This window comes from Apostichopus japonicus, chromosome 10, assembly GCF_037975245.1.
Source record: "Apostichopus japonicus isolate 1M-3 chromosome 10, ASM3797524v1, whole genome shotgun sequence".
Classification (NCBI taxonomy): Eukaryota; Metazoa; Echinodermata; class Holothuroidea; order Aspidochirotida; family Stichopodidae; genus Apostichopus; species Apostichopus japonicus.
Window position 1 is genome coordinate 18,075,008 of NC_092570.1, and position 21,866 is coordinate 18,096,873.

General features: G+C 36.8%; 2 protein-coding genes across 7 annotated transcripts in view; both read right to left on the minus strand.

Annotated features, from left to right (window-relative positions):
- Positions 1–11,362, minus strand: part of LOC139975326 (phospholipid-transporting ATPase IF-like) — a 49,549-nt gene extending 38,187 nt beyond the window's left edge. For 2 of the 6 annotated variants that reach the window (XM_071983170.1, XM_071983173.1), the window contains exons 1-3: positions 10,947–11,361; positions 4,562–4,699; positions 2,909–2,998 (exon numbers count right to left, since the gene is read on the minus strand). In XM_071983170.1, coding sequence (XP_071839271.1) covers positions 2,909–2,998; positions 4,562–4,699; positions 10,947–10,982 — 264 coding nt within the window. In that variant the 5' untranslated portion in view covers positions 10,983–11,361. Of the gene's footprint in view, positions 1–2,908; positions 2,999–4,561; positions 4,700–10,946 lie in introns of all 6 variants that reach the window. The other 4 variants (XM_071983175.1, XM_071983174.1, XM_071983169.1 and 1 more) reach the window with 3 other exon arrangements.
- Positions 11,363–12,521: 1,159 nt separating this feature from the next.
- Positions 12,522–20,000, minus strand: LOC139975328 (uncharacterized). Its single transcript, XM_071983180.1, has 8 exons — positions 19,513–20,000; positions 18,735–18,824; positions 17,808–17,970; positions 17,508–17,559; positions 16,876–16,932; positions 15,760–15,869; positions 14,941–15,093; positions 12,522–14,524 (listed from the first exon to the last, which is right to left on the minus strand). The coding sequence occupies exons 1-8, from the start codon at positions 19,728–19,730 to the stop codon at positions 14,396–14,398; spliced, it is 972 nt and encodes a 323-aa protein (XP_071839281.1). The 5' UTR covers positions 19,731–20,000; the 3' UTR covers positions 12,522–14,395.
- Between the last annotated feature and the right edge of the window lie 1,866 nt (positions 20,001–21,866).

Genomic DNA, 21,866 nt, shown 5'->3' on the forward strand with positions numbered 1-21,866 from the left:
AAAGTTTCTTTTTCCATTTTTGTAAGTTAAATAAGGAAGTATTTTTGATGTAACTTTTGGACTCAGAGTATATCGATAGTTACTTAACCATAACTTTCCAAAGCCTGACTTTGTGTACACAAGTAGATGCCTATTGTACTTCAAGTGTTGGTTCATAATTTAACTGGGTTGGTCATGAAAGGGAAAGAACCCACTTTGCTGTGATAGATAGAAATATAGGACAGGGTCTTGAATGCATTGTCTATGAGGATGAGAACTACAGAATTAACAAGACCATAATTCCCTTAGTAGTTTTAACCAAAGACTTGTTGACAAGTCAAGACAACAGAGGGAAACCTTGAGTATATGTGGGTATATTATTGTTCTACACAGCCAACCTCTTTGTTGACCTATTGTAAAGTACACAAAAAATATATTATAATAAGTTTTATGTTAAAAAATATATATATATTTAATACCATCACTGAACTTTTTAATATTTTTTAATATTAAAATTGAGAACAGTGTTAAATGGCAGATTAGCTGCACATCTTCAAAATTGTGAAAGTAATATCAGAATTCTGCTACATTGAAGATGACGATATAAATGAAGTCTTGTGACTGGATTCTTTAATCTAGGCATCACATGATGCTAGAACTAAGTCCTCTTGACACTCCTAGTACCTCACTTAAACTTAAGGAAGCTGCTGGTAGTAATTTATATAGTTAAAACTTTATCATCATTCCACCAGCACTACTGTGAAGGGTACTGAAGTCTGTGCTAAACACATCTCAGGTACAAATCTGTACAATGACACAATTTATGGCTTTACATTCCCATATTAAACTGGTTCAGAGGAGAAACATGGGAGAGGAAGGAGGAGATGGAAGAATAATAGAAGTGGGAAGGGCAGGGGAAGGGGAGGGGCAGGGGGAGGAGGTTGTCTATACAAATTACAACATCTTTGGTTATCATATGTAAATTACAAACCTTAAATGTGTATTTATGAAACATTGGGCAGGATTTGTGACTTGATTTAGCACTTTCAACGTATTGTTAACTGGGTTCGTCCATGACTATTATAGCAATGAAACACAGGTTAACCATTTGAGTAAGTTCTTGCAAAATTACAGGACACAAAATATACCTTCTAAAATCAGAACCTAATATTAAAACTATGTATAAAAAATTTGTGTTTAGAACAAAGCCAAACTACAAAATGGCAATAGTAAAAAAAATACAAAGAAACACAATTTTTACTACAAATACACATGCAACAACACTACTATAATAAAAATACAATAGTCCCCACCCCCCCACACACACCCACAATCTCATTTCCATCCCTTGCCCACATGCAACAACACTAAGGAAATAGTCCCCCCCCTCCCACACCCACAATCCTACTTTTGCCCACATGGTCACATGCAACAACACTACTAAAATATAAAAGAAACTAATCCCCCCCCACACCCACAATCCCATCCCTTGCCTATATGCAACAACACTACTCAAATTTAAAAGAAATAGTCTGACCCACACCCCCACACCAACAATACTACTCTCATCCCTTGCCCACATGGTCACATGCAACAACACTACTAAAATATAAAGAAACTAATCCCCCCCCACACCCACAATCTCATCCATTGCCTACATGCAACAACACTACTCGAATTTAAAAGAAATAGTCTGACCCACACCCCTACACCAACAATCCAACTCTGATCCTTTGCCCACATGGTCACATGCAACTACTAAAATATAAAGAAACCAGTCCCCCCCCCACACCCACAATCCCATCCCTTGCCCACATGCAACAACACTACTCAAATTTAAAGGAAATAATCTGACCCCCCCACACCTACAATCCTACTCTCATCCCTTGCCCACATGGTCACATGCCACAAAACTACTCAAATAAAAAGAAACTAATCCCCCCCAACACCCACAATCCCATCCCTTGCCTACATGCAACAACACTACTCAAATTTAAAAGAAATAGTCTGACCCACACCCCTACACAAAGAATCCTACTCTGATCCTTTGCCCACATGGTCACATGCAACGAAACTACTAAAATAAAAAGAAACCAGTTCCCCCCCCTTCCCCCACACACCCACAATCCCGTACCCATCCCTTGTCCACATGCAACAACACTACTAAAATATGAAGAAAATAGTCTCCCCCCGCACATCCACAATCCCATCCCACACCCACATGGTCACATGCAACAACACTATTAAATTACAAAGCAAATAGTCCCTCTCCCCACCCCCCATACACCCACAATGCCACTCTCATCCCTTGCCCATATGGTCACATGTATCACAATATTTATTCATGAAGGTTTGTTAGAGTAGTGATTACAGTGACAGGCAGTGTTCCAGTGTTCTAGATACTGTACTGCGGTTACTCTACGTAGGTGAGCTCCTTGTGTATTATCGGAATGAACTGAGTTCAATTGATGGAAGACCTCATTTCTAAATTTACACACATATGATGTCATCATGTCACAGCTGTTTGTTTACTAACACAAAAAGAATAAACAATCTGAATTCCGTGTTCCTTAGAAATACTTTTAACTTTTGCTTAACCTTGGAGGTACTATCAGGGCCTGTGCAAATCAATCAAATGTTTGCTAAACTGAGGTGTAATGCTTGCATTAACTCGTCACATTTACAGAGGTATGATTGCAGTACCAACGGTATCCACACTGTAAATGTGCCGTGTACAGTTACTCGCTATACATGACTGATGTTGTGTGCCTTTGAGCACTGTGTAGTGAAAATGCCATTTGCATCCATTTCATAGGATTAGGAAATCCTATTCTTGTAGTACTTCCTTGGTTTTACTTCTTAAACCAAAGAAAATACACAGAATTGTGAGAACCAACTTTGTGAAGGGCTGTCTTTATTGTAGACTTACCTGTAGTATGGCAATACATAAAAAATAAAAGTTGGCTATTCTTCGGAACTGTTCGAAAAGGTTCTTTGGAAAGAAAGATAGGGCAGTGTACTGTGAAGAAACAAAATAAAAGATTTCCTCTGTTAATTTTGTACTTAAATGTGATGTGGTGACATTAGAATTGGTGCCTAAAGAATATTGTATCTTTAATCCTTATTGGGCATATGGTCACAGAAAGCAAATATTCACAATCTATTGATTGAAGCAAATAGCTTCAAATTTCTTATAAAAGAAATTCTTCACAAAATGTTCTTAAAATTGGTTAACGTTGCTATGGTAAAATCAAAGAATTTCCAACAGTGTGTCATACTTGGTACTGCACACTACTACTGTAGGTACTGTAGCTACTGTGTAGACTTATTCAGTGCATACTCGAATACTTGGGAGCTGGTATCAACCATTTGTATTTGATTTTGGAACACAAAATGCACAACAACAATCAAAAAGTAAAAATTAGTACAAATTTTCATAATATTAGTATCATGCATGAAATTATCATAGCAACCAATCTGTACTCAATATTGACTATTGAAATGAAGCACATGAAATAATCAATGAAATTTTCAGCACACAATTCAGGCCATTGTCTCAATGGTCTTCCTTTATGGTAAAATGCCTTGAGAAATGATTTTAAATTGTCTAGTGATGTTGCAGAGCAGAAAGAGTTAAATACATGATGATGGAAACATTTGATGGGAAGATATTCATATTTGGTTTGTAAAATATACAAAGTCAGTCATGAAAGTTTCAGATATGATGTTCTCTCATCAAGACTCATTTACATGGGAGATTATGTGATATATATATAATGAATAAAATGTGCAATCATTGCCTGCAAAGTTGTATAGTTTTCCTATCAAACAAGAAGGTAAGGTCCCTGATCGGTATTCTGACATGTAGAGGGAAACCTTGCCATGAAATATTAACAATGTCAGTGACAATTGAATTCATTTATATATTTGTTTTATCGCCAATTGTGTACAATGGGAAAGGAAGTCTCCTATAAAGTCTTAAAAAGACTTAACAAGGTAGGAGACTCCCTGGGAGAAAAGAAAAGAATAATGTACAAATATATATAAAACAGAATATACGTAAGGATTAAATATACAGTAATAATATCCTAATGATGCTGAGATGGATACGTGAAAAGATTATATAATACTAGTACAAGTTAATAAATTCCTTTTTCAAATGTCTGGTGAATGTGGGTTTTGAAGTTATAGACTTCAAATTAGGAAGCCTAAATTATCTGTACATATGTGCAAGGTACATTTAGGGTACATTTCTATAGTATTACACTGTAGGTATAAGGTGTTTATAGTAGTACACTGTAGGTACATGTATGAGTACTGAGTTGATAATTTGATATGCATTCAGTGGGGATGGATGAAACAGATTCAGCCAGACAGTGAATCATTTAGTTTGCCATCCTATGAGCTTTCAAACAAGCTCCATTGCATACATTCTCACATACATGCATGTGAAAGAGCACTGTATCAATGCATGTACACCTAACAGGTTGCATTGCAATATATGTACACCTGGTGCAAGCTGAGCTTGATGACAGCATGTGAAAGACAACCCTGGCCCTTTAAGGAGAAGTGCATTACTAACCTTGGAGGACATAACCGTATTATCCGGGTACTGTTGTTCATTAAAGGACACTTCTACAGGGGATGATCCTTCACTCTCTTGAGTCTTGTGGTTTACGAAAATGACTCTATTGATTGGCATCTGCCGCTGGGTACAGCCCTGCATGGAAAGATTCGGACGACGAAGTGTGTTAGATCAAGTGACATACAGTGGCGGAGCTAGGGGTATTGGTCAGGAGGGGCGAGAATGGTCTGTAGGGGCGCTTTCGACACCATCTAAGCGGAGGGCCACCACAGGTTGGCGCGTAGCGTACAGAAATTTTTTGAGTAAAGATACTCCCTAGATCGCCGGAAATGACCCTTTCCGGGCCTGACTAATTTGCAGATAAACAAAGAATAAATAGGTGTTATCGCCAAATTACACCTACAAAATGTGACAAATGTCAATAGGTAGATGAGAGCGCAATAAAAAAGTCAATAATCGCGAATAAGTAAAAAGTGGTAAAGAGCTGAAAAGGGCGCCAGCAGTCCATTTGAGTCCTTTGAGTCAGTCAGGGGGGCACCGCCCCCCCCCCTGACTGTATGGACGCTCTGCCACTGGTGACATACAGCGTACACATAACACGAAAAAGAATCCTAGACTAGCATGTGCTACAAACTTTCAGTATTTTCAAAATGAAACTGCAGTGATGAGAAACTAGAAAAATTGAACAAGTTTCAGATCAGTGAGTACAATGGTTTCAGTTTGGAGACGGAGGGTAACATGATCTACGTAAGTTATCATATATAGCAGACATCATACAGTACATACAGTATAAACATAGATTACTGTAGCATTTCAAGAATAATTAACAATATGAGTTTAGCTAGTATTCAGCAATGTGCAGAAATGTATATGAATTTACTGTACTGTACAGATCATCGCTAGTACTGTACAGTAGCTGGTTGAATAAAGAAGAAAAGTCAAATAAAGGTCCTTACTGTATGTTCAAACTAAAAGGAACAGCAGTCGTGAAAGCATTTCACTTCAATTTTAGAATGTTAAAATTTGAGGCCAATACCGATGACCTTCAAGCAGACTTCTGTCTAGTTCTGCTGCAATTTGTGTTTTACAAAAATATACCATTAATGATGAATATAATAGACATATTTAGCTAAATAATTAACAAAATATGATGTGAACCCTAAAACAAAATTTACACTACATGCATATTACTGCATACCAGCACTGTAGAGGTTTACAGAGCTTATTACAAATCACATCAAAATTGTAATGCATACAGTAGTAGAAACAACTTACAGGTAATCTTTATGGCAAAACAAAGAGTGCTGTTGGCAATGCAAAACTTTTACAGTAGTACCACTAACATACATGTAGTTGTTTCTACATCACATCATACAGCACTGAATATATTGAATTTGTCCTTTTCTTTAATATTCTCACCAGTTGTACAGTGCATTAACATTGTTAAAAGGTTTCAAAACCCATACAAGGGATTTACATAAAAATTCAACTTTAGCACAAGGTTGTGTACATAGCAAACATACATGTACAGTACTGTACAACTCATAGCACGCATATCAAACAGTGTAAGATTTGGCCACTTAAAAATGCCTTGAGCAAAATTGTTGTTGTCAGTGATGTTTCATGACTTTGGAATAATATTTATTACATTTAAATAATTCTACATATTTATAAATAGTATACAGTATCTTTGTGTGATGGTTTCTGCCGGATCGGGTCAGTTAAGAAATAGTTAAAAGTAGTTAATAGTTAATAGTATCAAAGGCAGATGATACTGTACACATTGTTACTTTACTGTACAGTACATATGTCAAATATAAAAGCTTTTACCGCAATTAGGCTCTACTGTGTAATTAACTATTTAGTATTTGAATAGTACACGTAAGACTCTGGGTTAATAAGTAATTCAAGCAAAATAAAGAGTGTTTAAAGATGTCCAAAGGTTCTGTTTGTACAACTTACTCCTTGCTGAGCTGTAAGCTATGTCATAGTACAGTATGCTATGACTATGATTAAACCAGGGATTTGGTATACGTAACAACTCCCTTATTCAATGAACAACTTAAAGAATCGCACGATGTGGGCAGACACACCCAATGACTCAATTTTAAGATGGAAAATCCATCTTTAGAACATAAAACTTCAAAAGTAGCAATTTCTACACTCAAATTTCATCCCTTTTCTGAATGAAAAAGGACAAATTATTGTGACTGTGGTCTGACTGATCCCAAATTCCCACCTAATATGCAATGTTTTTGTCAGTATCTTCCGAAACATGCCAACTCATAGACCTTTATCTTTGGACATTTTACTATACATGTATAGAATTGACAAAATTTTGTCGTAACATACAACCAATTTTGTTTGTGCTCTATTTCAAGTCTATGTGCCCCAGTAAAATTATGAAGAAAATGTCAATATAAATTATTTAATCAATATAGAATAGTTCACATATAGTGTGGTGTAGACAAATAGTATACGTAACACTACTGTAAATCATACTCATGTATGGCTCACTGCATGGAATAATGGAACTGTATGGACAAGGTAATATTACATGTGTGAGTTCCTGATTAATTATATTGTGTTCAAGTATAGGCAGCTATGTACCTTCTAAAGAAAACTGCTCACCTCAATTAAAAGTGCATTGCATTCTGGATCACTTCACAGAACCTTTATACGTTACGGATCACTGAGTCTGCTCTACAATGCCTAGTGTATTTATATCACATATTTGGAGGTTTCAATTATAACAAATTTTGGGCTTAGCCAAATAAGAACCTTACAATATTGAAGTCTTAATGATGTCATACTGTACTGTATATATAACACAAAATACAATGTGAAAACAAAAAAGGCAAACAAAAGTGCATTGTCTTGAAACTATTCCTACTTATCTGTTGTGCCTACTGGCTGTCTGGCAGAAACTAGTTGTTTACATCAAATTTCAACTTGCATTGTAACTTAATAGGGCCTACTCCCAAATAGGTTTGATAATTGCTATCACTCCCAAAGCTGGTGTTCTGTTCACCAACCTATACATCTCTCCTACAATGAACATCCTACAGTGATATATACTGGACATTTTCATTTTACTAAATTTTTCAAACTACCAAACTTTGCTGAGAAAAGCCTTAAAAGTTTGGCCCTATCTTATATCCATTTGGCCCTATCTTATTGTCTCCCTTACATACTGGGTTAATTAATACTTACAGCTTTGTTCATTTACATCTGGTATAATAATAAGATCATTTTCAATTCTAGCTTACAGAAAGCATTACAGGGCTGTGGGCCTATATTTCTGTATGCTAGCACTGCAGTATTCACTACTGGTGACCTTTGACACAATAGCCTACTGTAGGCTGACATGCAGTATGTTAAAGATTACAAGATTTATACTTTCCTATAGCATTATAAGGAAATGTCAGAGTAAAGAGGAGATGTGTCAGTAAAGAAGAGATAAAATGAAGCTTACAAAAAAATCTAAATATTGTAAATAGTAATCATCTTTTATGTTTAAACAGTAGAAACTGCTTACTCCTTCCAAAGATGTACAGTATATACTTGATTGTAACATTATCCCACATTTCAAAATACTAAACTGTGCTATAATCTCATTTTCACAGTTCAGTAACTTCCATATATACGTCATGTCTTAATGACAATTACAGCTGCAGGCCTCTGTATCTGAGACAGATTATTTATTACACTTAACTGTTATACTACCATGTAACATACTGTATCTGATATTTTATCACACTGTTTGAAGCATATACTGTTCCAAAGTGTCAAAATATGCATAAATATACACAGTTAATAAAAGCACTAATCTAGGATAATCATGAGAGGTGATTGATGAACAAACGAACAAAATTTTTTTAGTTGAAATCATTCTGATCAAATAAATTGTATGTTTGTAGAGTATATAAAAATTCGATTCAGCAGGGCATTGGTTTAATTTCCAAAAGAAAGAATGCTAATTAAGAAAGAAGGTATTTTGCGATGGTTTTAGTCATTCATTTCCAGATTTAGTACAGAGTTCACTGTAATCTTTTGATTACCAAACATCGACTAATTATTATATGTATTAATGTCACTTTTTGCTCCAAACGAAATGATATAGTTTGAGCTGAAGGCTATCCAATGACAATCAATGCAAACATCACATTAATTGCCATTACAGAGCATTTCATTATCTTATAACAATAGTCCATCACAATTAAACATATATTTTAGAACAGCTGAAATTTATACTGCACCATTACAATTTTAAGCTTGCTCAGTACAAAGAATGCTAATCATGTTTGTTTCCATGGTAACATTTCCTGAGTGAACTATGGGTTATCTTAAAACACAGGGCAGGGAATAATTTGGTACTTTGAATTTTGCATATTAAATGGATGTTGTTAATTGTGTGAACCATTAAATAAAAAAAAGTACATTGTCTAGATACTTAAAGGGTGTGAAGACTTGTGCAAAAAGAAACGTCTAATGCCGGTAATCTGACCTAGTTTCGAATGAGGTGTAACAGAAGTGTTAGACAACACCATCGATCCCAGAAAATACACACACACAGCTTGCTACCATCGGTAATTAGACACTAGTGTACAGTCAGTACATACAGCTGCGGTCAATACCCACAGCACAGTGTACAAACAATACAGCGATGGACATCTCAGGTCCAGCTAAAGATAACAAGGTATCATGTTTCATTACTGTACTGTCTATTTTGTAGCGACACAAACAAAATGTCACTTGCAAGCAATGAAAAGTTCACTTTTTCAGATGGCCACATGCGGTTTCGGGCGAGTCTTCAATGCTTTTAAGTGCTTAAACATTGTTGTATTGTGTTTAGCATTGATGTGGTCATTATTGCATTACAAAATTCTATGCATGACCATTTAAATTGTTCCCTTTAGTGAAAAGTTATCATTGGGATCAACTGATTTCAAAAGTTCACAAGATTTTCCAAAGTGAGACGGTATTCATTGTGTTATGGTTAGAAAAATTAAAAGAGACGGGTTGAAGGATGTCGTACCAACGCTCTGCCATCGCTGTCGGTTGACAGCTCGGCCTTCAACCCATCAAAACTGCAGAAGCTGGTCTTCAGTCAATCGACCAGTTTGTCTGGACCAATGGTGTCCACATGGGAGTGGGTGCTTTCATGCCAATTGTGTCAGCATATACAGTATACATGTTGAACAAACATTATCTAGGCATTTTATTCTTGTTTTTACAGTTAAATAACATAACATGGTAAATTTGTTACAGATTGATACTGTGGTGTTCAAACTACCTAACCATTGTTTACATAAATTGCACATGCTTAAAGTAAAATCTAGATACTTTATGAAAATTCTAATACTGTAATCCACTCAAGCCATGGTATGTATAGCATGGTGACTTCGAAGTTCGGACACTTAAGACTTAAAACACCCCAAAACTAAATCTTCTGGTCTAAATCACCAGAAAATATACTTCATATGGTGGGAGAATTGTGTTATAGCACGATACATGGCCAAACTTTCTTTCCTGCAAACTGTTTTAACGTTGTTTTCCAAGAAGATTCTTCGTGATTGTGGAACTGGTATTTCTTTGCTAGAGTATTGCGAAGTTCGGACACGCAACCCACAGTGTGGCGCTGGTGATAAAATTGGTGGCGCAGTTGCTTTTTCAGTAATATAACAGACTTCATAGATCTCCGTCATTTTATTGACTAATATGTAAGTAATTTCTTGCACACGGGCCATTTTGGAGAGAAAATAACTGTAGCTTCGTACTTTTTGGTGAAATTTGGCTCTTCCTGTCAGTTGTCTTCTTAAAATCGTGTATTTCTTAGGGTGTCTGAACTTCGCAGTATGCCGAACTTCGCACTACTGACTATACCGTATGGCGTTTGAAATTGAATCACATGTGGCTATAGGGTCTTGGTTATACCGTCGGGGCTAGCAACATTTGATCCTACAGCACAGCTGTCTGAAACTTCTGACAGGAAAGTGGCTACACTAAATCATACACTTTTTGCCAGTATGAAATTAGCCTACTTTGCAAAAAGGTGCAAGCCTAACTTAGGACTTCTTACACTTTGAATTGATCACCGGAGGTTGTAACTTGTACTTGAAGTGTAAACTGTAATATAATAAAATGATAACTGCCTAACGCCTATGACAATCCGTTGTTTATGTTTCGCAAAATCTCTGTTTCTGATCCTATAATTTAAGTACAATACATTGGCCTCTTTCAGTATTTAGATGTTTACCGGCTACAATGATCATACTAAGTTACTGTAACAGTGACAACTGTCGTTAGGCCTAACCTATGCAATCCGCGTAAAAATTATCAGATTCAAATTTGTTGCAGAACATTTGATATAATATCTTACCATGGCATCGGTAACTCGTCTAAAGAAGCTTGGCATTTTAGGGTTTTCTTGTCAGCTTGTGGAGCAAAAAGAAACTTGGTAAAAAAAGTAACAATATCGTAGGCTAGTTCATTCTCTGTTTGTTTATGGAAACATGTCCACAGTACAGATTCACGATCTCTGTTATGAAAGCAGTTGGTCGTCTGCTAGCTTAGTGTAGCAGCGATGACGAGTAGTTCGGTCGGTACAAAGTTGACTTGTCGGAGAGTGCTCCGTGTATGGCGTTTACTACGTAAAGTTTTTTTTTTTTCTGGTGATGGGTTTACTTGTTTCAATATCAATAAATGTAAGCGTGTTATGCACTTGTAGTAACAAATCCTGATATAATATGCTCGACAGCCGCTCCAGGATTAAATTCAAAGAGGGGGCTTCTGTTTTAACAGTTTAATAGTATCTAATGGAATTTAACAAAATTGTCTTTCCGTTCACAATTTGTATGGTGACGTAAATGAGCACTCTGGCAGTCGGTCTTCACAATAAATTGAACTTCCAACTTCGATTTACATGGTGTGTCAATTATTCATATCGTTAAATTGGACGTAAAAAATATCGAATTAGAACAGAGGAAATATCATTTTAATGAAAAGAAGTGTGGAAACTAAAGGTTAGAATATGGTAATGGTCTCTCTTTTCATGTGGTATGTGCCACTTTTCTCCCGTTCTTCTAGGCATTTTAATACACCATAATAATTAAACTGGACATTAATTTGGGATTAATTAGACATTAATATTGTAATCGATTGTTTGGAACATACTGACGTTTTAAACTAACATTTTATTCTTTCCTGTATCATTTGTGTTTTTTTAAAGGAATTCACATGTCTAAAATATCCCAGAGGTAAATTTGACCCATGTAAAATGCCAGTTCTGACAAGCTGTTACGACGCCAGAAGAGAGTCAACGCGTAAACAAGAACTGGCGGCGCTGTAACCTTTTTTCCTCCTAGAGTTCCTTTATACTGAGGAACTATTTCCTCCACTGGTACAGTAATGTACTTATATTCAAGAAGCTAACCCTTGGTGGGAAAAGTTCCTACAAATTACCTAATGCGGGGATTGTTTTGACATGTTTTCAGATATCATTTTCTTGCTTTTTCTGCCTGTATGTTACAACAGATAAATCAACGTAAAAATGGTGTGAGATGCTACATTATGTCAAACTTGCTCATCTTTCTAGCCGAAAATCTAAGAAAATTGTCAAGTGCTACGATATGCCAAATCATGTGCAGATTTGTAGCAAGGAATTAATCGTTGGAGAGGGGGCATCAAACTTCAAGGAGGGGCACAATACTTGTAATAATGTATTGTAGCCAGTGTACATATGGTGGTGTCACAATTGGGGGGGGGGGGGGTGGGGGAGGAGCTTAGTTATCCACCCCTAACCGTCTTTATTACATTAATCAGAAATATTGCAGGGACATGTTTTCCAGCTTGCCACAAAAACCTCACCAACAGGTACTTATTGTGTTTCACTTAAAATGAGAAAGGAAGAGATTTCCAACTCAAAAACACTGACATGATAGGAAATTATTACAGCAGAAATTAATTATCTATTAACTCATAAAACATGAACTCAAAGAATTTCAAAATCTTTTGATCATTTCTCTCATTTCATGTTATTCAACAAGAGCCCAACAGGCACCATTGTTCCTTGCTTAGTGGAATATTGATGGTGCATACAATATCATAATATTTATGCCCACATATGCGAGCTACTACACAACAACTGTATTCCAAGTTTAATACATCTACATAGCAAGTTTGACATATATCCATCACTCTGTTGTTTAGTTATCGCAGACCCAAGCAAGTGTCACAGACGCACACACACTCCGACCTGACTGTATAGGTTCCTTTGCTTCCAGCAAGGAATCAAAAATGATAAATGGGATTAAATGGTTGAAAGCCATTCAAGAGAAAAGAAAGCAAATATAATACAATGCTTTCATATTTAACCCTCCAAACTTTACTAGAGTGTTTCCAAAACCACAAATAGTTCTCTCCACTTTCTCATTAGCCTTCACATTGGATCCTCCGCTGGCAATACGACTGTGAGCAAGTGATCACAAACAGGAAGTTATGAAGAACACATCAAGTCACGTCTGTTTCCACACATAATGGTTGCATGCACCCTGACCCTTGTATCAGATACAAGTGGCACATGACAAGAAACAGGACATGACATCATGTCATCGTGATCTCGGGTCACCTTGATCACATCAAGATTTCTCAACAGTTAACTGGACCTGATCAGCCCCAAAAAGAGGATTAAGACCTCGGGTCAGATCCTGAGTGTGGAAGCTTTCATACTAGGAACTTGATCTCGAGCGGAGGATCAGATATGGATCAGAACTCCTGCTAGAGAGCTGGTGTGAAAACAATCATATCATAAAAGAGTATAACTTCTTTGTTTTCATTGTCAACCATTGTAAGCAGCTACTCTAACTTTTTTCACTTTTCCATGTGTTTAGTAAAAAAATCTGTCCTGTGTTTGACTATTTTCAACTATAGGGCATGGAGTACTGAATATGTTAATCACAGAGTAAAACAAGAAACTTTACTAGATTGAATTTAATAACTTGATATTGTTGGTCAGAAATCAAAGATATTACAAGTATGTCATTAATACCTCCCCCCCCACCTCCTAAACTATAATTGAAGAAGAAAAAAGAAAAGCCCAAAAAATACCTGGACATTGATAAAGCATTCTCAAGTCATACAATACTCATTTTTATACAAAAGATTATCCACAGTTCTATGTATGTATTTTAGATCCTCCTGCAAGCAGGAGCTCGCAAAGAAGCCATCATTGGCTTATCAAAGCCGCAAGCTGACCAAAGTCAATCTCTTAGATTCATATTTTAACGTCCATGACTATGAATTGTCAATTGTCAACAACTCTGTCACTGGACGACATATGTTAATCTGGGAGTGACTCAAACTCGGGACCGAATGTTTGAAAGGCACCGGCATAAACCACTGAGCTAACACCCCCTTAAGACTCTATGGAAATCTTAACACTTAAAAATTAACACTCTATGGAAATCTGCTTTTACTTTGTTCAAACAGTTATAGAGTTTTGCATGTGAGAATTGGAGTTCCCACCGTGAGACAATACACAGAACAGCCAGTTTACCAGTACAACATGTGACAGTTGGCAGAAATAGATCAAGCTGAAATGGCAACACAGCACAACCAAGATGAAATTAGCTATTAGGACTAAGGTCAAACCATAACACAGTATCTGTACAACCGAGCTCAAATGTTATAAAACTAACATGTGTAAATGGTCTCTTCGTTAAGTGTCACAGTTAAACAATTTCTCCATTGTCCAGAATCCCTCCATCTTGGCACTGTTTTGCCCTCTGGTATATTAAGTTTTCAAGGAATTTTCATAATCAGACATCAACGTCATCTTCCATTCCTCCCTGCTTCTTCTTTCCGTCTTCCCGACAAAGGTTTCCCTTCCAGCCTCTGTTTCCTCAGAGCTTGTAATTTCAAGAACCATCTCGCTTCTTTTTCTTCTCTGCTTGCCGAAAGCTATCGAAGAGAAAATATCAAAATAATGAACGATTAACACAAGTAGGACATTCAGCATTTCATAAATGAATGAATAAAAGAGCAGAATTCGTCTCGGAAATAATTTTATGATAAAATGGAAGTTAAGAGAACTTCTCAAGCAACTCCACAATTGATCTCCCATTTAAAGTAGGAATTATAGAGTATCGATAAGGAAAAGATACTAACTAGTTGAAAAAATACTATTTTTATCAGGAATAACTTCACAAAGAAAATTAAAGCCAAAAGTGTTCTCAAATAGCTCCATCAGTCACCTTTAGTTTGAAATTCACTTAGTCCATCCCCTTACCCCTCTATCCATTAACCCTCAAAAAATACACCATCTCCCTCCAAATAGGACACATTTGAGCCAAGTGGAAAGAGATTCCACAACTTACAAAATCACTGGCTAGTTTGCCATTCCTCTTTGGTTGAACAGAATCCAAGTAGCGTGCAGCATTCTGTAGGTCTGATATGTTGTTAGTAGTGAAGATTGCAGAGTCATGGTTCCAGTCCCTCGATATCCCAAACATTGGCTGCTGAGCTTTGGCCTGACCGAAGAAAACAAGAAATCCATATGAACCGTGCGGTTATAAAATGATGAGTTCAAAAAACATTACTGACTAATTAAATGAGATTGATGAATAGCCAAAATCAAAAAATCAAATAAATGGAAGACATGACCGGACAAAGAAATGCCATCATCGACCATAAGATTAATTGATAATTACAACATCCGCAACAATATTTTACTAATCCCCTAAGTTCCTTAACTTCCATCTCAGTCATTCATCATTTAAACTTGTGACTCTTGGCACAAACTTAACGGTGATATGTTGTCAACCATTAAAGACCACTGCTAGCAGTTCAGCTTGTATCTATTTGCACAAAATTAACTTGACATGTTGTCAACCATTAAAGACCACTGCTAGCAATTCAGCCTGTATCACTTCACCACTTTTATATGTTTTGAAGAAATGACTTTTTAAACAGCGGTTCATCAGAAAAGGTAACTGTTCTACTGTAGTCTCGTGCACATATCACCCTCACAATTGTTTTAGACGTCATTCAGGTCTAAGCAGAACGATGAATCAATTTTATCTTCTGCAACTTCTTCAAAGGTTGACAAAATCTTAGCTCATTCCCATAAAGTGTCATTTCTCCACCCCGGCCAAAGCATTCCATTTATTCAGAGCTGAGGGGTTGAGAGGACATACCGAATTTGCACCCTGCGCTGACGAATGAAATTGTTGAATGTGGAAACTGTCCTTCTCGATTGAAGCCAACTTCTTCTGTCTGTCCCGTTCTTCTTTCTGAGTGAGAATTTCTGTGAAAATTCAAAGATCAACCAATATTGTGGGTGACTTCTATCAATAGAAACTGAGGGAGCCAAGACATACTCTTAATATCACCAGTTGCCTAAGGTACCAATATTAATCAAGGAAGATAAACTTTCCTCAATTTTCACAGAATTATTTTATCATCCTCTTTTAAACTAAAGTAGTTTTTTTTTGGGCATCCGGTCGACATATTTTCCAAAACCTCCTGGATGCTGTTTCTGCTACGATTGCTATTGATCAAACTATGAGAATTTTCCAAAAAGGAAACATTAATGAGCGAGTGATTTATGAGGTTTGATTCTCAACATGCCATCTCTAAAAGATCTAAATGCATGCATGTTTTGAATCAAACTAATCTAAGAAAAAGAGAAAATGGCAACACATGCATTATATGACCCCCAACCTTGCCCCACCCCACCCCCTCTTACCCACAGTGTCCATGTTGAAAAAAAACTTGTGAAGATTATATTTAGCATACTCCAGTTATCTTCATTAAGGAATGAGGACACACTAGGATGGGTGGGATATTGTATTCTTCACTTTCTAACTCATTCATTTTTTCCCAGTCCCCAATCTCATTTTTACTCACAAGTTGATGTTGTTCTTTTGCAAGGACTATGCTCCTGTCAAATCCAACAGGTTTTTCAGCGTTACATTTAATGTTTTATTTGGTTAAATCCTATTTTCCTTATTTATTTTATTGGATTAAGAATGAACGAATGAAAGAACGAATGAATGAATGAATATTCTGTTCCCTGCTTGAGACTAGAAGCTTGTTTAGAAGCTCTAAAGTTCTGACAAGAATCAAAATATGGAAATAAATGACGAATTACTGAAATATGGTCTTAGAATCTTGTGTATAACAAAGCCTCATAGAAAGTTCCTCAACCTTTAACTTTCCATAGAAATACTGTCACCACCAGAATGTCTCTGAAGACAAAGCAAATGTCTACCAAATATTTTAATTCAGAATATTAAATTATTGTAAATTACCATTTTTGGTCATGGATGTTAAGATGCCTTGTTGACGTAGTTGGGCATCAGCAGTCGCTGTCAATAAACAAAATAAACAAAGTAGTAAGAGTGTTGTCTTTTGCTAGGTCAGCCTAACATTGTTTCTCAGAAACATAGCAAACAATCTAGTGAAGTAATTTGCATGTAGACCTAATTTATAGCCAAAATATGAACCAGATTGCACCATTTCAAGTCTAGAATTGTAATCGTTTTGTCCTTTCACCTCGCTCATGGCCAGACCCCTCCTCCTTAAAAATACTGGATCCACCCTCTGGTGGACACATACGTACACTTTGGTGGTCACTCCACACGTAGTGTAAAGTAGAAGCCATTTTGTTCTCCCCAACCAAACAATGAAGCTACTTCCCCATCCAACCAATGAAACTGTTTCCACAATTCGAAGTTACTTCCCCACCCCCAACAAATGAAGCTGCTCTCCGATCCCTATGAATGAAGCTGCTCCCTAACCTTATGAAAGATACTGCTCCCTCAACCCTTGGAATGAAGCTGCTCTCTCCACCCTTTGAATGAAGCTGCTAAGTACATTACAACAGTTCATTTATTTTAAGTCAATTATTACAACTTTCATACATCAATGAAAATGTCATTACCTGCTGCCTCTAAAGCTCTCTGCATTTTTTCTTGAAGTGATTCCCGGGGTCTCTGTTGAACAGAACATATAATGAAATGAGCAGATAAGAGGAAGTGGCTTAAATGATCATAAAATATACACATAATTCCAATAGCCACATAAAGATATGAAATTCAGTAAGAACTTATAGCTCTCTGAGACATAGATACTTCAGATGTCCAGGAACCTCTTCTCCCCCTCCCCCTTTCCCCTCCCATCCTCCACCACCATACCTCACAGACACTATTTATTTTTTTTAACTTTAATAGCTGATTCTTACTTCTTCTGCCACAGTGGATGCCTCCTTTACATCTTTAAAGGATAAAGGACTGGCCGTCTTGCTGGTTTCCTTAGATCTGGAACCAAGCTTGCTTAATCTATCACTACTACGTGACCTACTCCTGGATCTTCTTCGTTTTTTGCTCCTAGACGGACTACGAGACCTGAGAAGAAAGGAAGTTGGAAATTAGAGCAATGTCATTCAAGAAAACACCATATTGGCAAAATGAATTGATATAATTGAGTATCATGCTCCAATTGCTGTCTCTGACATTTTACACTATAGGGTCTCCATATTTGAGGCACATCAAAAAGTAGCTTTGCTAAATAAGTGATAACAAAGTCTGTACATTTTAAGCTTTGCTGGACTCAACTGACTTTTGACCTATACAACCAAGGCGGGTGGGTCTATTTACACAGAGTCCAAATCAATTTATCAATTTGTGCCATATTAATTAGTACATATGTTTATCTATCTAAATGAAATGGTAAATAACCTTGATTAGGATCTACTATATTCAGTAACCATATATCTGGTTATGGCATTTTCTTGGCATTTGGTCTAGAATTTCACCAAACCTTTTGAGTACCATTCATAATCAGATTGTAATTGATAACTACAGTAAGACACCTTACTCGTACCAAATGACCATTTATGAGCAAGTAATTAATGAATTTGAATTGATTGTAAACATGAGATGTCCAGACATATTTTCATATTAGTAGTTATCATATACAAGATGCAAAATTGTTATCATGCAAACATTTTTATTCATATTTTAATGTTTGGGAATGACAGATAACTAGTAGAACTAATTAGCTACATGATTAGGACTCTTCATACTGGATAGCATAAAAATAAATTGATAGAAATTGACTATAACACATGTGATATGTGCGTACTGTGCTTGAAAACATGTTAATTTACCTTTGTGTCGATCGACTTCCTGATACGCTTCTGGATCTGGATCTCCGCGTAGTTTGTCGTTCTGCATAACGTTCTCTTGATCTGCTCCGACTGAGGACCAAAGGAATGTTCATGAAGCTTGAAAGAGGACACTCTACAGTTCCAAATCAGCCAATCATGCTTAATCAATAGCTTAATTGTGATAATTGTGTTACGTTTGGTGCCATGAACTCTAGTATTAAGTTAATCACACAAGTTACAACTAAGCTTGGCAACTGGTGCCTTATCTACTCATAGAGACCAACCAAGGTAGACAGACTTGCCAAGTCTCTGTATGTCAAAATTCTTCTAAATATCATCATTACTTTCCACCATGAAGAAATGTTTATTCCTAGACCTTAGTAATGTGACATTAAAGTATACCATCCTAAATTGTAATCAATGTAAAACATGTCAAAAAAACATAAGTTAAGGAATAAGGTGCTTACTGCTTAAAGTTAAACCTGTTGGCTTGAAACTTTGTATATGTTTGTGAAGATATTCTTGTCCAATCCGTGCAAATAACTTATAAGTGCAATTGGGGTTAACTTGTTTACCAGGAAAAACATTCCCTTACTGCCCTTAGATAACTACTAGACCCCTAACTCAAGTGATCGACTAGATCCACTCTCTGGTACCGCCAAGCTACTCAAATGATTGGGTCAACATCTTGATTTTTGAGATTTTAATTAAGTAATAATTGAAATCGAATATGTGGAATGCCTGGTAATTAGGAACAAAAAGATCGGTAAAATATCACCTTTTCTTTGATTTCTTTTTTCGTCTTCTGTCTGGACTTTTGCTCAGTGATCGATATCTATCACCCTTATTGCTATCACTCGATGAACTTCTTGATGAACTTCTCCGTCGGCGAGAACGCTTAGATTTGCTCCCTTTGTGTCCTTCTGAATATTCAGAATCACGAGAGCGAGATCTTGAGCGATTCCTCGCCTTCTTGCTTTTTTTGTGGGTTCCCATCAACGGACACTCGGATGTAACCACGGCGAAAACATCGTACCTGTGTCAGTAAACCCTATGAAAGCCTAACGTACTGTTGGCCACGGCTGGAAAGAAGATGTATAGGGCCTACGTTTGAAAGTCAATATATATGCGAGTTGAACAGTATATAACATTAGTCAGGGTTGCTGTGAGTTTTTTGTATAGTTTATATCTGCGGGTACGGAGCAACCTGAGCCCTGCATCAATTTGAATGGTGTGGAATGACGTTAAGCAAACATAAAATATGGGACGGAAAATAAACCTTAACTAATCCAGTACTATGGAACGCCGAAAAAGCCACCATATTTAATGTGTTCATTGATTATCGCTTCCCGCAAAGCTGATACGATACTGCACTAAAAACGTGGTCGAATGTCCCGTTTGAAACATAGTCACATAGAAGAATATCTGTTAATTCACATTTTGATAAGAGCATTTACGTAATCTTAGCGAATTTCTGTTCTCTAAAAGTACTAAAATCCTGCAATTTGTCAAGGGTGCATTTTATTTACATACCTACATTAAAAAAGAACATATTTAATTTTTATTAATTTTTATTAATATTAACACAGAGACCTGTACTCAGGAGCTGATGTCATCGTCGAATTTGCTACAAATATTTAAAAGGTCAATAACTTAAAAGCTGGAACAGTTCTACAAACATTACTGGCCCTACTTTGATAATGACATATTAATAATCTGCATAAAGTCACGCTTTAACTTCACAACGAATGCCGATGCCAGGAATTTTGTCAGCTTTGTATAACCAGGGAGTTGTTATAGAATCACTTCAGTGACTGCACTGGTAACGTTCGTCTGTTCGTGTGGAAGACTGCGTTGATTACTGAAGTGAATATAGTGAAGGTACGTGGCGTTACATGTTCAAAAGTTTCACTCAGTCATAAATCTACCAGCTGATTGTAAAGGGTCATGCGTAAAGAAATTTAAATTCTTTGGTCAGATGGTAAGCATTAACACTGCTTCCCTCACTATCAGTACCGTAAAGTGCTGTATTCATTTGTTACATGTTCCCCAAAGAGTTCAATTCAAATTATTGTTGCTAGTTTATAAAGCCCTTCATGGCCTAGCCCCTTCTTATTTATGTGAATTTGTTCAGTGGTACGTTCCTGATAAAAATCTTTGATCAGGTTTTATGATATCTAGCGAAAGAGTCTATGAGTGATGGAATAATGCCTAAATATCGTGCTCTAGTCAATCTGGTAACTTTGTTAGAAGTAGCGTCAAAACACCTTTATTCGAACTGCTTTTAATCTCTATTTTTTGTAAGTTTGTATTTTTTTAAAGTTAAAAAGTTTCAATGTTTCAAAATTAAAAATTTTAAAAAGATTTTTTTTGGGGGGTAATGGCGCCTGTGAACATTGTAATTATGGGTATTGTTGAGTTTTTTTCAATATATTTTTTATTATATTTAATTTCACATGTAGAACAGTGGCCTGCACATAATGTCAAACGTGCATGGGGGGGGGGGGGGGCGGTAAATTCAAAACTTCCCCGACTGATTAAGGAAGGAGACTTTGGGGGCCAGAATCGAATGGAGGATTCTATATTGGAGGAGGATTGTACTGGTTTCAGTGAAACCGACTCCTAGGTTAGGAGTCAGGGGATCCTGTCCCCCCCCCCAAATAATATTTAAACGCCAAATGGTGGATGGTTGTGCAGCCTAATAAATAATAAAAACAAAACTTCCTCCACTGATAAAGTAGAGTTTGTACCTTTATAGAGGGAGGGTGGCAGGGGCGAATGGAGGATTTTATAATGGAAGGGGTGTTGCCGTGGAGTCATTGAAGCCCTCCCTATCTAGGGGAATTTGGGGTCCTTCCTCTCCCCCCCCCTCCAGTCTATATAATGAAGTACTGGCCCTAAACGCAAGGTTTTGCTAAGTATACTTTGTTTTAGGTTCAACAAGGGGGGGGGGGGGGGGTTATATCAACCGTACACGTATGTACAGTGGCAGTCTGGCAGGTACTGCTTTATAAATGTATGTCTTTCGAACACCTTTTTGGACTCTGTATCAGGAGGTTTCTGTGGTACATTTTGCACTGCCCCCCCCCTCCCCTCCCCTCCCGATTCTAGTTAGGTCTAGCTTCTTTTTCT